Genomic DNA, 17,257 nt, shown 5'->3' with positions numbered 1-17,257 from the left:
TGCTGCTTGAATTGAAAAATAGTCTTGGATTAATATATATCATCTTATAGTGTGCAGCTCAGTTTTCTAATAATTCTTTGGACTAGTTCATGAGCTACATTTATATGCCAAAAAATAAAAACAGGAGGTTTGTACTTATTGGTAAAATCCCTTTCTTTGAGTCTATTGAGGGGTACAAGAACTAATTTGGCAACCACTTGTATATAGCACTAACATCAGTTGAACTGGGCACTAGGCAAAATTGTAAGCCAATCCCTATAGCCAGAGAACCCTTACTATATCTAGCATACTTCAGTTTGTAGCAAGCAGTATTAAATAATGGTCTTAACATTGGAGGGAAAGGAGTTGTGTCGCTCAAAAAAATACATTTTGCAGGTAAGTACAAAAATTCTGTTTTTTTCTATTGTCCATTGAGGGACATGGGAACAGATTGAGTAACCACTGGGATGTTCAAAAGCAGTCTAAAAGGACAGCCAAGCTTTCCAACAGATCTGGCATCTAGCCTAGGCTTAAGAGGGGGGCCTGATGCCAAACTGCTCAAGGGGTCCTCACTGCCCTAGTGGAGTCAGCCTTACCCCAAAAAAGGAGAAATCATATCCCAAAAAGTGTTTGCCTAAACAAACCATGAAATGCAGAACAGGAGGCTGGAGAACCCCACTGGTGTCCTGGGGACAGGGAATATGATTCCCTGAAAAAAACTGTAGCATTCAGCAAAAACCGAATAGACCTGACAACATCCACACAACCTGTGATACTTAGGACCAGGACACAAAGATACCAGCAAATACCCTTGTTGAGATAACAAAGTTGAGACAAAAAAAGGGGTCCCCTGCAGGACAATATAGTTGAATGTGAAACTTTCCTGGCCAAAGTGATTGCCACAGGAAAGCCATCTTTTGCGACACGGATGATTACCCAGAAAATATTCAGACCGATTCAATAAGGGACTGCTGAGAAGCGGCAAGTACCAAGTTTAGACCCTGTGGCTGGAGAGGGGGTATGGCCTGAAGAATCATGTTAGTAGTCCCTTGACCCCTGAAAAAGGAAGCCAATACCAGACCTGACCGTTGCTACTTAATGTACTCTGGGGTAGATACTGGCACACTTGTGACCAAAGAGAGGATTTGTCTCATGGTGGATCTGCATGGATGAAGCTTTCTATGCTCCCAGCTACAGAAAAAAGCTATCAAGGTCTGATGCTACACCTTATGGTAAGCAGTGTATCATAGTTGGTATGATGGATCTCAAAATGCCCCAATCTCTTAGCATCTTGGCTTTAGAAGCCATGCCAAAAAAAGCTAGTGACCAAGAAACAAGTTGGAAGATCAAACCATGCTTGGAAGTGGGCATAGTCTGTCAACAAGCTAACAAATGGAAAGATACCGCTGCTCACAGGTCAATCACACAGACCATAATCCACAAAGCATGATGTAAACGATGGGGTGCATGCCCTGCCACTGCTAGCAGAAATGAAGCAGAGAGAAAAAGAACGAATGGCTGCACACCCATATAGTGCAATATCGATTTTATTAGTATCAAAAATAGATAAAAACAGCCAGGCACGTACAGGCAAGACATGGTAAGGTTGACGCGTTTCACAAGAAGTGTCTTGCTTTGTCAGAACCTTCAACCATTTGACAAAGCAAGACACTTCTTCTGAAACGTGTCAACCTTACCATCTCTTGCCTGTCCGTGCCTGGATGTTTTTATCTATTTTTGATACAAGCTAACAAATACAATCTGCGTAACAAACTTTCCTTGAACAGTCTCGAGCTATGAACAAGACTGGAATCCCGTTTGCTTCAGTTCTGCAAGGCAAATGAGGGAATGCATACAACAGTGCGTAATGATTGCATGGAGGCGATCAAGGCATCCACTGTCTCTGCTGATGAATCCCATGGCCAGGACGTATCAAATGTACCCCACCAGAGACAGGTCCTGAAATCACCTGCTGATGAAGAGACTCTTCCCCGGGATTCAAGAGCTGTTGACAGAGTCCGTCTGCCAGTTTTTAACATTTGGAATATACTTTACTGAGAAAGCTGGAGCATGATGTTGTAAGCAGGTCAGAATGAATTTGATCTCTCACACTGCTGTAAAACGCTTTGTTCCCCGATGATGGTATACATAAGCCACCGTGGCATTATTCAATTTGACTCAAACCAGACGACCCCCAAAAAAGATTGGCCAGCACAGAGGCACAGATCTAAATCTGGCATGCTGGAAATGGGAGGGGTTATATAGGCAATTGGGTCTGGCTTACAGTTTTGTTGCCCAGTGTCCAGTGTGCTTGAGGGTGGTACTATAAACCAGTGGTTATTGAATTAGTTCCTTTATCCCCCAGTGGATGATAGAGAAAAGCCTGTAGTCACATTTATCTTATTAACTTGTGTAAAGTAGCATTCATTTTCTAACAGTCAAACAAAAGTTTGTAGTTTAAAAATTTCCTGTTGTTTTTTTTTTTTTTTTTAGATTTTCCTGTTTTGCTCTATGTACCTTTTTTCACATCTTTTGTACATTTATTGGCTGATTTCGATTTTATTTATTTTATAGGTCAGCAACATTTTGTTTTTTGTTTTACCACCCATATGCATGTGCCTGTTCCGTCAGTACGCCACCTGCTTCAACAGCGGCATATATTTAATATGGACCCTACTTGTTGTGGTTGGTAAGTGTGACAGCGGGTGTGATTTATGTAAGACGTGTAAGGAAAGCATTCCTGTTGGCTTCCTGTACTGCATGTTTCTGCATAGCACATAGCCAGTAACATCCTCATGCTTTGCTTGATTTAGGCTAATACAGCTTGCCGGTGCTGTCATATTTACATCCTGGTTTTCAGAAAACAGCGTTCCAGCTAAACAGTTGTTTCACTTTATTAAAGCTGAGGTTCTGAGTATTGTCTTACATATTTACTAGTATTCCCAAAGTAAATAAAAAAGCCGGCCAGGCATTTAGTACAGTATGCCTTTGTATTTTTATTTTATGGATTGTCCGCACCCCTTCCTTTTAACAAATAAGATAGATAAGGGATGATTAGATAGATATGTTAGATAAGGGATGTTGGATTCATACTTCTTAGAAACCTCCGATATTTACAGCAACATATATACTCAGTATTTTTGTAAGGATTAGAAATTTTTTATACAACTATAAATCAAGCTGCTTTGATATGATTATACTGTTTAGCATGTGTTTGCATTGCTAGGAAAACAAAGGTTTTAAAGCTGATCCTACATAGGAAACCTGCTAAAAATACAGCCTTAATAATTAGCAATTACAAAGTGTGTAATACAGAAAAACCCTTGCCAGTGCCAGAAACACAAAGCCTGGGCCTCTTGCAGATAGAAGCGTTGCAATAGCTGCCAAATTCACTATCTGCAGCTTAGGTTGTAAATGAGACTTTAGTGAATACACCTCCTCATATGACTGTGCACTGCGGAAAAGAACGATTGGCTTGTAATGCTGGCTGTCATTCTTTCAGGCTTAGTCTGGCTTTGCATCAGATTACTACTAGCTGTATTTTAAAATCATTTCAAAGATTAAAAAAAAAAAATGAATACCTATTGTAGATGTAAATCCAAGAACAAACATGTAATATATTTTTAATTACCAGTCTGGCTGCGTTAGTTTTCTTTTTTCAGGCTTTTTGCCCCTTTATTTTCACCAGGTAATTCTGTCAGTAACATATTTCCTGTCCTGGGGTGGCAACGCTCACTCACTTTACTTTTTTTATGGAGAAGCAATGTTGTCACCCTAGGGCAGGACTACAGTAACCCCCCCCCCAATACATAACAGGAACTGTTTTGTAGTCCTTAGAGATAGCTGGAAACTGTTAAAAAGCAGCAGCAGAGGCAGAAAGTGCAGTAAGTTATCAGCTGACACGATTTCTGTCAGGATCAACAGGTATACTTTTGCATTTATTGAACAGATATAACAAAATGTGTTCAAGTGTATATTTAACGGACCTAGTAAGAGATGTTCATTTTAGGGGTTACTTACTCTTTTTAGTGTAATTTCAAACACATTTTAAAACTTTTTTTTACAAAGGGGTTACCCAGCACCAAGGTCATCGCAGTTACATTTTGATTCATTGGGGTAACAGAGCTCATAGTAGCTTCAACATTAGGGATGGGGCTGATGGTAGGGTGTGTTTTGAGAAGATTTGTATGATGTTTGAGTGGAGGCATTGAAGGGAAATTTCTGTACCTTGTTGCAATGCCACTTATTGCTTAATAGTAGAGTGCTTACACCAATCTAATGCTCTGGCTAAGTTGGTAGCCTGGTAATGTTATTTTGGTTGGTCAACAGTTAATATTCTAATCTAGGTTACTTTTCAAATCAAATGAAGTGAAGTCAGGATGGAGATCGTTTGGAAATAAGTAGAGTAGACTAGTTCATTTTAACCAAGTATGTCCAAAGGTACTGTATGATAGTTCCCAAAAGAGGTTAAAAAAAAAAATCACCTGATATGGCTTCTCAGTCTTACAGAGATCTTTGTTCTTTGTAAGAGATGTGGTTGTCAGCCCATTTAAAGTCTAAACTAGCTGCAAGTTGTTTAGGGCTAGGTAGGGATATATTAAGCACTATGGATTTGAGAAGATTCACAATATTTAGACAGTCTCCCATGTCTGTCAGTCTCTGCTAGTAGGTTTAGGGCTAGTTCAGGTTTAATCAAAAATAGAAGATTGTTGGCATAAACTGCTATACTTTAGTGGCCCACATGTGTTGGAAGACCTCCAATGTTAAGTTTTGTCAGTTCAGTCTGGGCGTGGTACCTGAATCTCAGCCAGACTTTGGCCTGTTGCGCTTTCTTTCATAGGCACCATGTTGATCTATGGTGGGAATGTCAAAGAACTATTTAATTGCAGGGCCCCCAAGGCTTCCTGTTTTCCCTGAGGCCTTTTTCCTTTTGGCATGAGCAGTGCTGGTAGGTTTAGGAGCTGTAATTAGGTCTACTAGTGCTGGATAATGCAGAGTTCCACAGGTTCATGTCTTCACAACACCATTGCCAGACCACGAATTGTATATATGCCTGGAGTTCAGCCGTTTATTGGGCAGGTGACCATCTACTGCTTCTTTTTCACTCTGCTCTTAAGTAGAATAGCAATTCATTTGGAAAATAAGACTCATTTATTACCAAAGCCCAAATTGTTTGATAACACTTCAGAAGCTGTTGGTAGGGTTTTGTTTTGAAGTCTAGATGCATTGATGGTCTCTTGCTGGAATAGTCACCTGTGTTAATGCTGAATAAATACCATTGTCTAAAAAGACTAATGATTTTTTTCTATTTGGCCAGGAATCGGGTCAGTATATTTTCATGCAACACTGAGCTTCCTGGGACAGATGTTGGACGAATTGGCTATTCTCTGGGTGTTAATGTCTGCATTAGCAATGTGGTTTCCAAAAAGGCACTTGCCGAGAATTTTCCGACACGACAGGTAATAAAAATGCAAGTTTATGTAGAAAAAAAATTACCTAAATTTTGTTTAAATAAAGACTCAGTAGTAGTAGTAGTAGTAGTAGTAGTAGTAGTAGTATAAATATGTGCATTTCAGGAGCTTTTCAGAAGTCACAGCATTTGAAGTGTCTATAGCTCAAACTGTTTTTCAATCATGGATAGAATGCAGAAAGGTTTACCTGTTGGACAGATTTCTTTTCTCTTTCTGTCCCAGAATAATAGGAAAAAAGAGGAAATATCTTCACCCACCTAGTTTCTACCCACCGAAGAGTGTAAAACATTGCACTGGTGGTGGCGAATAAATGTCCTATTTTTGTATTTCTATAATGGTATGCTGGTTAAACTTTACATTAGATTTTTTTTTTTTTTTACTGACCCTGCTTTTCATCATTTTCACTGAAGCAGCCGCCATTACTTAGGTCTATGACTGTGTGCGGAATCTTATGAATATATGTTTTCTTAGCAGAACGCTTTAGATTTTCAATGTGCTGAGGTGCTCTGCAAGCGCCCATTATCCCACTGCCCGTTTCTGAACTTATTGCTGTTCTTAGGTATCCTTTATCCACTTCAGCCCCGGAAGATTTGGCTGCTCAATGACCAGAGCATTTTTTGCGATTCGGCACTGCGTCACTTTAACTGACAATTGCGCGGTCGTGCGAGGCTGTACCCAAACAAAATTGACGTCCTTTTTTCCTCACAAATAGAGCTTTCTTTTGGTGGTATTTGATCATCTCTGCGTTTTTGTTTTTTTTTAAACACAAAAAGAGCGACAATTTTGAAAAAAAAACACAATATTTTGCTATATCTTTTCGCTATAATAAATATCCCCAATTTAAAAAAAAAAAAAAAAAAAGCTATTTTTTTTCTCAGTTTAGTCCGATATGTATTCTTCTACATATTTTTGGTAAAAAAAACCCCGCAATAAGCGTATATTGATTGGTTTGCGCAAAAGTTATAGCGTCTACAAAATAGGGGGTAGATTTATGGCATTTTTATTATTATTATTTTTTTTTACTAGTAATGGCGGCGATCTGCGATTTTTATCGTGACTGCGACATTATGGCGAACACATCGGACACTTTTGACACATTTTTGGACGATTGACAATTATACAGCGATCAGTGCTATAAAAATGCACTGATTACTGTATAAATGTCACTGGCAAGGAAGGGGTTAACGCTAGGGGGCAATCAAGGGGTTAACTGTGTGTTCTAACTGTAGGGGGAGGGGAATGACAAGAGGGGATGACAGATCGTGGTTCCTAGCTATTAGGAGCTCACGATCTGTCTCTTCTCACAGAACAGGGATTTGTGTGTTTACACACACAGGTCTCTGTTCTGCCTCTCATGCCCGTGATCGCTCGTGGCCGTCGGTCATCGCGACCGTCGGCCACGAGCATCAGCACCCCCGCAGTGCAGCGGGCGCATGCCTGCTATCCCGCTTAAAGGAGCTGATGTATAGCTACGATGGCTTGCCGCAGTATACTGACGGTGGCTGGTCGGCAAGCGGTTAAGTAGCTTATTTGAAATATTTATAAATTAGCTTAAATTAGTATTTCCTACGTAAGTCATACTGCTTAGGTTTCTGCTAACTTATACTAAAAATAACCACAAATTTAAAAAAGTTCAGGTCAGTTCAGCTGTCGGCCTGTTTTGTTGCAGGTGGAGATTTAAAGCAGTAGTTGGTGTTCTTTCTGGAATTACAACAGTCTTGGCATTCATCAAGCCTGCAATCAACAACATATCTCTAATGACACTTGGAATACCCTGTACAATCTTACTTATCACAGAGCTTAAGAGGTATGTACATGTGTGACCATAACTATGATATACAAGTACATATAGTGTGTGTGTGTATATCTTTCTTTTTCTATACATATACAGAGGGTAAAATAAGTATTGAACAAATCACCATTTTTCTAGGTAAATATATTTCTGAAGGTGCTATTGACATGAATTTTTCACCACATGTCAGCGACAACCCATGCAATTCATACATACAAAGAAACCAAAACAAATAAGTTCATGAATGAAGTTATGTGTAATAAAATAGAATGACACAGGGAAAAAGTATTGATCACATGAAGAAAGGGAGCTGCAAAAAGGCATAGAAAACCAAGACACTAGTTGAAGTCTATCATTAATTAGAAAGCAATCCTGACCCTTGTCAGTGCAAATTAATATCAGTTGGTTCAGTCTCAACTGATGGCCTTTAAAAAGGTGTCTCATAAATTACCAAGGTGTCGCACAAGAAACATCTAATGATGGGTAAAAGCAAAGAGCTCTCCCAAGACCTTAGCAACCTTATTGTTGCAAAACATACTGATGGCATTGGTTACAGAAGGATTTCTAAACTTCTGAATCTTTCAGTGAGCACTGTTGGGGCCATAATCCGTAAGTGGAAAGAACATAATTTTACCGTAAACCGGCAATGACTAGGTGCTCCTCATAAGATTTCTGACAGAGAAGTGAAAAGAATTATCAGAAGAGTTGTCCAAGAGCCAAGGACCACTTGTGGAAAGCTTCAGAAAGACCTGGAATTAGCAGGTACAGTTGTTTCAAAGAAAACAATAAGTAATGCACTCAATCACCATGGCTTGTATGCACGCTCCCCATGCAAGACTCTATTGCTAAAGAAAAAGCATGTTGAAGCTTGTTTAAAGTTTGCTGCACAACATTTAGACAAACATGTGAACTACTGGGAGAATATAATCTGGTCAGATGAGACCAAATTTTGACTTTTTGGAAGCCATAATACACACCATGTTTGGAGGTCAAATGGCACTGCACATCACCCCAAAAACAACATACCAACTGTGAAGTTTGGAGGTAGGAACATCATGGTGTGGGGTGGCTGTTTTTCAGCATATGGTACTGGCAAACTTCATATCATTGAAGGAAGGATGAATGGAAAAATGTACCAAGACATTCTTGATAAAAAATGTGCTGCCATCTACCAGGATGATGAAGATGAAACGAGGATGGACATTTCTTCTAGACAATGATCTCAAACACAAAGCCAAGGAAACTCTCAATTGGTTTCAAAGAAAGAAAATAAAGCTGCTAGAATGGCCAGGCCAATCACCTGAATTGAATCCAATAGAAAATCTATGGAAAGAACTAAAGATCAGAGTTCATGGGGGCGTGGCCTGACACGCTAACTCTCCTGTTCTGCTGATGCTGTGACCCTACAATCTTCTGTTCAGTCTTGTTCTACTCAGAAGGGAACCCTCGTCCTGACTCAACATATCCCCAGCCAAAAAAAACATGGACACTGGGGCTAAATTGGACCATTTTTATTGGCAAGGATACTCCTGGGGAAGATGGCGGCACTGCAGCGGGAGAGACAGACTCGGCGGGAAGTGACACTGCCAAGGTACTAGAGGCCATTTCGTCCTGCCAAACTACGCTGACGGCGAAGATTATAGAGGTAAAGGGTATATTGTTCCGCAAGACCTCCGTAAACTCCAGGAGCGAGTCAAAACCTCTGAGACTAGATTGAGTGGGGTGGAAGACGCTATCCCGCCATTACAGACAATATCTGACCACATGCAACTTCAGATCAGCCAGTTGAGAAGTAATCTTCGTTTCATTGGGCTTCCCAAAGGAGCTAAAGGTAGGGACCCGACAACATTACTCGAGCAACTATTCGAAACTACTTATAGCCGTGAAGCCTTCTCTCCCACTTTTGCAGTGGAGAGAGCTCCTTGCATCCCAGCTAGGCCTCCACCTCCAGGGGCCTCTCCTTGCACCTTCATAGCCAAGCTTCTCAACTCAGACTTCTCAGTGGAGGTGCAACGCCATCGCAAGAGTTTTACAGAAGCTAAACGATGTCTGAGAATCCAACATCTTAAAATCTCGACTTCTATTCCCTGCACGTCTCTGAGTAGAGAGAGATGACCGGGTACTCTTTATTTTTTTTGAAGATCATGAAGAAGTACTAACTTGGCTGGAGTGTCGAGGGGTTAATGGAGAAGATTAATTCAGTGCCATGAGAGTTTTCCAACTGAATACCACCATATTGCTGCCTTTTCCCACTTTTGTGCCTTGCTGATGGTATACGCCATTGAGCCAAGTCCTGGATTATACCTAGTCTCTTTGAATACTGACATGGACGGGTAACTTCAGCCCATGTGAACATGCTAAATGTCCCTTGCTAGCTTACTCGTTTTTCAGACATGATTATAATTTCCTTTCAGCTGCCTCAGTTTTCAAGGGTCTAGATTATTCCGGTACTGTATTCCTATATCTTTTCTTGGTTTTCTGCTTGGAGACAACACAGTCCTACAATATGCAAAAAAGTGCAGCGAAGTTTTGCTCTATTCACAATTTGGAACAACCTTCATGGGGTCAGGGTTTTTGCTGGGCAATAACTTGCATTCTACTTTTGGTGTACACATGGCTTACAGTGCTGCTACTTGACGATCTGCTGTCCTGGTGCCTAACCCAGCAATCACCCGTGCTTCTCTCTCTCTTTTTTTTTTCTTTTTTTTTTTTTTAACTTCACGATTTGTTTAGGGTATATGTCCGCACCGGTTGGGGTAGGTGCAGGGCAGGGAGGGGGGTGGGGATTGTTACGTTTTTGATGCTAAACAATATTAACTGTGTGGAGTGGGTGCAGATGATGTTGCTGTATGCATTACTTACCCTCTTTGCGCTAATACTTGATCTACTGCTTTTGATGTTGGACAGTCTTCCTAGGTGGATTGCCACTTTTTATCTATTCATGGGGATCTGTGAGTGTACTGTAATGGAAAACTGTATGTCTTTTGGACTATGACGACTATGAAGTTTATCACATAGAATGTTCGGAGGATGAAAGATAATGTGAAAACATCCGCAGTTCCTTCTTTCCTCAAAAAGCAGCATGCGGATATAATGGTCCTTGTAGAAACACATGTGGAGGGACAATTACAAATGGCCCTCAAACATCCATGGATTGGCTGGGCTTTTCATTCCACCCACACCTCCCATTCACGAGGGGTGTCAGTCCTTATAGCTAAATCTTTACACTTTGAGTTACGAGAAATTGTGTCAGACCTTCGGGGTCATTATGTCTTTCTATATGCTGCAATATATGGAGAACTCTTCTTGTTTTTAGCGTTCTACATACCTCCACCGTTCTGTTCTACTAAACTCACAGAGGGGTTCTTGTTCATGGCTCATCATCCTACAGTACAGGCCATTTGGCTAGGGGATTTCAATACTACTCTAAACCCCCAACTTGGATAAAACCAATCTACCCATGCCACCATACTCTGCTACACCTAATACCAGGTTTTCTAGACTTATAGCTAATTTTGATTTGGTTGACACTTGGAGACACAAATTCCACCTCTACTAGATCATACTCGTCCTACAAAGACTTCATACTAATGGCTCATTCACTTCTCCCCTGACTAAAGGAAGCAGCCTTTTGTCCCAGACTTCTTTCTGATCACAGTCCATATTGGATAACATTGAGTACACCTTTGGATAGACAACCTCACACGTGGCGTCTAAACCTGTTTTGGCCCCATGAATAAATGGAAGACGTATTTTATAGAAAATGATCAGTCTGCTTCTCCTTCCGCAGTGTGGAATTCCTTTAAACTTTATGTCAGAGCTACCCTGGCCTCTCATATTAACTGATTAAAAGCTACCTCCGCTGTGGCCTTCGATAAGGCAGTATTGGAGCTATCCTGGGCTGAAAAACGATATGTCATAATCCCCTCTTCTGCCCAAGCAGCTTTGCTTAAAGGGGTTGTAAAACCTCCTTAATGCATCCTGGCACCATCCTTCAGGTGTTTTTTAGCAAACTCCATGCAGGCTTTCATGTGTCTTGCACTGAGGAAAAGCTTCCGTCAGGCCTTTCTCCCATCTCCCGACTGCATCTCTGGAGCTCAGCCACAGTGATCTTTGAGTTCTTATTTACCTCTCTCACCAAGGATCTTCTCCCCCCGATAGCTCAGTTTGGCCAGACGGCCAGCTCTAGGAAGAGTTCTGGTCGTCCCAAACGTCTTCCATTTAAGGATTATGGAGGCCACTGTGCTCTTAGGAACCTTAAGTGCAGCAGAAATATTTTTGTAACCTCGGCCAGATCTGTGCCTTGCCACAATTCTGTCTCTGAGCTCTTCATGCGGTTCCTTTGACCTCATGATTCTCATTTGCTCTGACATGCACTGTGAGCTATAAGGTCTTAAATAGACAGGTGTGTGGCTTTCCTAATCAAGTCCAATCAGTATAATCAAACACAGCTGGACTCAAAGGATGATCAGAAGAAATGGACAGCACCCGAGTTAAATACATGAGTGTCACAGCAAAGGGTCTGAATACTTAGGACCATGTGATATTTCAGTTTTTCTTTTTTTAATAAATCTGCAAAAATGTCAACAATTCTGTGTTTTTCTGTCAATATGGGGTGCTGTGTGTACATTAATGAGGAAAAAAATGAATTTAATGATTTTAGCAAATGGCTGCAATATAACAGAGTGAAAAATTTAAGGGGCTCTGAATATTTTCCGTCCCCACTGTATGTGTGTGTGTGTGTGTGTGTGTGTGTGTATACATGCTGCTGCATGTATTTGTTTCACCTAATGAGTGAAAAGATTTGCTAACAATTATGCTTCTGCTAGGGACAACTTAAAGTGATTATAAAGCTTTGTGTTTTATTTTTTTTAAATAACAAACATGTCATACTTACCTCCACTGTGCGGCTCGTTTTACAAAGAGTGGCCCCGAGCACCCTCTTCTGGGGTCCCCCGACGGCTCCTCTTGGCATCAGATGACCCCCTGGGAGAATCGCTTTCCAAGGGGGGTTACCTTACGGGCGCGCTCCTGAGTCCAGCATTTGCATCCATAGATACGAATGCTGGACTCGGATTTGATTGACAGCAGCGGGAGCCAATGGCTGCGGTGCTATCAATCTATCCAATCAAGACCCGGGACCCGTGCAGAGAGGGAGAGTGCGTCTCCGCCGAGGGAATGAAGGGGCTTAGGTAAGTAAAATGGGGGGGCTAGGGGGCCAGTCACTGCCAGAAGCTTTTTCACCTTAATGCATAGGATGCATTAAGGTGAAAAAGCACAAGGGTTCACAACCCCTTTAAGCTGTCAACCCCTACTGAACATACCTACAGTACTTGCCTTAATTTAGCTGATTGAGTCCATAGTGTACTTACGAGAAATATTAAACAGCTGTATGTAAACTGGAATAAATGGCTAAAGCAATTTAAAGCTCATTATGTAACTTTCTCGATGTACAGAAAACCACTGTAAAACCAGTATTATGCAAGGTGCAGTGATAAATTTTGTTGCGCTACTCAGTGATATATCTACAGCACATAAATAACTACCAAAAGAATAATGGGCAGTATCAGGTAAATCAAATTATTATCAATCGCAGCAAGCGGTAGCGCAACATAATTTATCACTCTATTGCTTTAGAGATTTATATTATTATTTATTTCTTTTGATACACTGCAATTTTGTGATAGTGCACATGTCTAGTTTTTTGTTTTTATTACGCAGGGTGCATTAACACATATTAATCAGTCAGATTTCAGATTACTGACATAATAGCAGTGTAAGGTGAATGTTGACAAAATATTAGTCCTGATTTTTTGGCTTATTGAATAATCCTTATGGCTTTATTTAAAGGGCTGCTGCTTTTAGTGGCTTTAAAAGCATGTGCAAAATGATAAACACAATATAGAAAGCTGCAGTGTTCAACAAATTCTCAGCGTGCCATTTCCCTCTCTGCAGATGCTGATAAATGGTGTGGTTTCAGCACTGTCACTTCGCGCTGTCATGTGACCTTGAGTTTCCTGGAAAGTGACATACAAAATCCTATCTGTCTCTTTATTCTGACCATCTTACGTAAAAGAGATGGGCATTAGATTGGTGTGGTGTATACAGTTTTCAGAATCCTCTACTCATCTACTAGCAGGGTCTTTAACAGTTTTTACTACAAGATGGAAAAGAGCACTAATGCCTCCAGGACTTTTCCAAAGCCTCTCCAATCCTATGGAATGCCCTACCCCAATCTGTCCGCTTATCTCCTACCCTGTTAGCTTTTAAACGATCTCTGAAAACCCTTCTCTTCAGAGAAGCCTATCCTACCCACACCTAACAACTGTTTTTTTTCTTTTCCTCCATCAGCTCATCCCCCAGTTATTACCTTTTGTTTCCAGTTGACCCTCCCCTCTAGATTGTAAGCTCTAATGAGCAGGGCCCTCTGATCCCTCCTGTATTGATTTGTATTGTAACTGTACTGTCTGCCCTCATGTTGTAAAGCGCTGCGCAAACTGTTGGCGCTATATAAATCCTGTATAATAATAATAATAAGATTAGTGTATATTCTGATTTATTTAAAAAAAATAGTATAATGTAAAATAGCTGTGTTGCCAGTAGCACGTAACCTTCCCCATAATAATGGCAGGCACATTCTGATTCACATTATGTAGTGCTATGAGATTAAACAAGAAAAGAAAATGTGTTATTTATTTTTCTATATTGCATCATTTATTCTTTTATTAGCTGTAAATACTTAATTCTATGCAGAGCTGTAATCAAGGGAAAATTATTGAATTTCAGCCCTACAGGATAGTTGGCTAATTAATAAATATTTGATTGGACACTAGGGCCTAATACACATTTGTATTCCCTGGTATTTACAAAGCATCTTGCAGACACTGTACAAGATATTCTTTGAACCGGTCTGAGACTTTTCTTTACATTGAATTGAAGGATACGCACACAGTAGGGCCAATGCAGGGAAATCCTTTATATGCTTAGAGTTATGCTTGGAGAGAAGAAAAGTTACATATTTACATAGTTGTAAAAGTAAATTGAAAACTTGCATACAGTGAGGGGAAAAAAAGTATTTGATCCCCAGCTGATTTTGTACGTTTTCCCACTGACAAAGAAATGATCAGTCTATAATTTTAATGGTAGGTTTATTTTAACAGTGAGAGACAGAATAACAACAAAAATATCCAGAAAAATGCATTTCAAAAAAGTTATAAATTGATTTGCATTTTAATGCGTGAAATAAGTATTTGACCCCTTATAAATCGCCAAGATTTCTGGCTCCCAGGTCTTCTATACAGGTAACGAGCTGGGATTAGGTGCATTCTCTTAGGTTCACGAGCCGCCGTACATGTACAGTGACTCGTGCACTAGCTTTGGTGGGCGCGTGCGTGCTACCATTGTTCAGCAGGGAAGCCGATCAGCAGGTACAGCACACTATGTCTGCCAGCCACCCGCGATCGTTCCCCGCAGTGACAGAATGGGGATCTGCCTGTATAAACAAGGCAGATCTCTGTTCTGACAGGGCAGATAACACAGATCCCGTCTTTCTGTTATGCAGGAAGATGGATCTGTGTGTTGTCCCAGTGAGCCCTTCCACCATACAGTTAGAACACACAGTGAGGGAACACAGTTAACCCTTTGATCGCCCCTGATGTTAACCCCTTCCCTGCTAGTGTCATTAGTACAATATCAATCCATATTTTTAGCACTGAAGTAATGTCACTGGCTCACAAAAAAGTGTAAAAAATCTCAGGTGTCCAATCTGTCCACCACAATGTCACAGTCCCACTAAAAATCACTAATCACCGCCATTACTAGTAAAATAAATAAAATAAATAATAAAAATGCCATAAATCTATCTTTTGTAGACACTATAAGTTTTGCTTAAAGGGGTTGTAAAGGTAAAAATTTTTTCACCTTAATGCATTCTATGCATTAAGGTGAAAAAACTTTTGACAGTACCGCCGCCCCCAGCCCCCCCGTTTTACTTACCTGACGCCTCGAATCTTCGCTGCACGTTCTTGTCATCTTCGCTGCAGCTCAGCCTGGTCGCTGATTGGCTGCAGTGGATGGATTGAAAGCAGCGCAGCCATTGGCTCGCGCTGCTGTCAATCACATCCGATGACGCGGCGCGCCGGGGGGCGGGGCCGAGTGATACAGCGAGCGGCTATAGCCGCCGGCTGTATCACGGGAGCGCGCCCGCAAGCACTCACCACCATGCGAGGGAGCTCGCATTAAGGTGGTGAATGCTTGCGGGGAGGAGCTGAAACAGCCGCCGAGGGACCCCAGAAGACTAGGTTCGGGGCCACTCTGTGCAGAACGAGCTGCACAGTGAAGGTAAGTATGATATGTTTGTTATTTTTTAAAAAAAAAAAAATTACCTTTACAACCGCTTTAAACCAATCAATATACGCTTATTGGGAATTTTTTTACCAAAAATATGTAGCAAAATACAGATTGGCCTAAACTGTTTTTGGTTTTTCAAAATTACCTCTCTTTTTTTTTTTTATAGCGCAAAAAATAAAAACTACAGAGGTGATCATATATCACCAAAAGAAAGCTCTATTTATGGGGGGAAAAAAGGACATCAATTTTGTTTGGGTACAACTGCGCAATTGTCAGTTAAAGCGACGCAGTGCTGTATCGCAAAAAATGGCCTGTCGGTGGCCTCCCTGACGGTATTCCTGAGTGTGGCTCAGGGTTAAATTTCAGCACCATTAGCGGTAACCCCGAGCCACACTCGGGATTACATCTCAGGATTCTGGTGCGGCATACTTACCTTGACCCCAGGATCCTGCGATGTCCCCCGCTGTGTCTGCGGGCTCTGTCCTCTGCCCGAAGCCTCTCTGTGCCGGGCTCCGTTCCCTGCGAGCGTTGTGACGCACGGGGGCGGAGCCTGGCGGCAAATTGAAAAGAATTTAAAAATCATAACACATACAGTACACTGTAATCTTACAGATTACAGTACTGTATGAAATTATTTCATACCCAATGTTTAATATTTGAAATTTCATGATATTTACCTATATAAACCCTACTGTAAAACAATGAGCTTACTTTATAGATCCTTGTAAACTTACTTTATGTATCTTTATAACATTGTATACTCAATAAACTTCTTTTGACAAGGAAATTATTTCACATCCCTTTTGTCCCCAGTGCTTTGGCCCATGCCCTGCATGCAGTTTTATATTATATATACTGTTCTTTCTGCCTGGAAACTTGGGATTGTCCATAGCAACCAAAAAGTGTCCCTTTACGTCAAAAGTGGTTTTAGATCAGCTAGAAAACAGCGATAGTAAATTAGAACTCTTGCAGAATTGAGCCATAGTGAATCGTGGGGAAATTTTATTTTATTATTATTATTATATTATTATTTTTTTCAATTATTTATATTTATTTATTATATTATAATTTATGATTTTGTGTTTCAAACTTCATCATACCCGGGATATCTACTAGACTCTTGGTGGACAGATCTAAGTGTGTTATTGCTAAGAATTACAGACCTACAATATAAAAATGCCAAATTTCTATGCAAAATAATTGTACCGCTTTGAGACGCAAAAATCTGAAATAATCATACCGCCAGGGAGGTTAAGGGGGTAAATCCTTCCGGGGCTAAAGTGGTTAAAATCTTCATTATGCTAGTCAAAATAAAAAAATTCTAAATTTTGAACCATTTCTTTTCGTTGGGGCCCACGACCAGTAACCAAATCGCTTAAGTTGCCCACACTCTTCAAAAGGTTGAGCACCCCTGCCTTAGACCATTTTAGAGTATGAATCATTAATCCCTACCTTCTAAATATTGTCTTTTAGCCAGTTTTCTATCCATTTACTAAGCTAATTTTCTAAGCCTGTAGTCTTTAAAACCTTAATAAACCCAAAAGCAAAGATTTATTAAACTGTAGCTTTCCAGTTCTTAGATGTAACAGCTGCATTAATTTTCTTTTTAAGACTTTCTTTATTTTCATTGGGTGATCCAGCCAGTAAATCTGTGTTATTTTTCAAC

The 17,257-nt window shown here is 40.5% G+C and overlaps 1 protein-coding gene across 1 annotated transcript in view; it reads left to right on the top strand.

Moving 5' to 3' along the window:
- The window catches only part of ACER2 (alkaline ceramidase 2), a 47,786-nt gene that overhangs the window by 17,120 nt on the left and 13,409 nt on the right, over positions 1-17,257 (top strand). Inside the window, exons 3-5 of the mRNA XM_073636492.1 lie at positions 2,554-2,668; positions 5,297-5,438; positions 7,120-7,257. Coding sequence (XP_073492593.1) covers positions 2,554-2,668; positions 5,297-5,438; positions 7,120-7,257 — 395 coding nt within the window. The remainder of the gene's footprint in view (positions 1-2,553; positions 2,669-5,296; positions 5,439-7,119; positions 7,258-17,257) is intronic.

This window comes from Aquarana catesbeiana, linkage group LG01 (genome assembly GCF_042186555.1).
Source record: "Aquarana catesbeiana isolate 2022-GZ linkage group LG01, ASM4218655v1, whole genome shotgun sequence".
NCBI lineage: Eukaryota > Metazoa > Chordata > Amphibia > Anura > Ranidae > Aquarana > Aquarana catesbeiana.
This window is presented reverse-complemented; position numbering and strand designations above follow the sequence as displayed.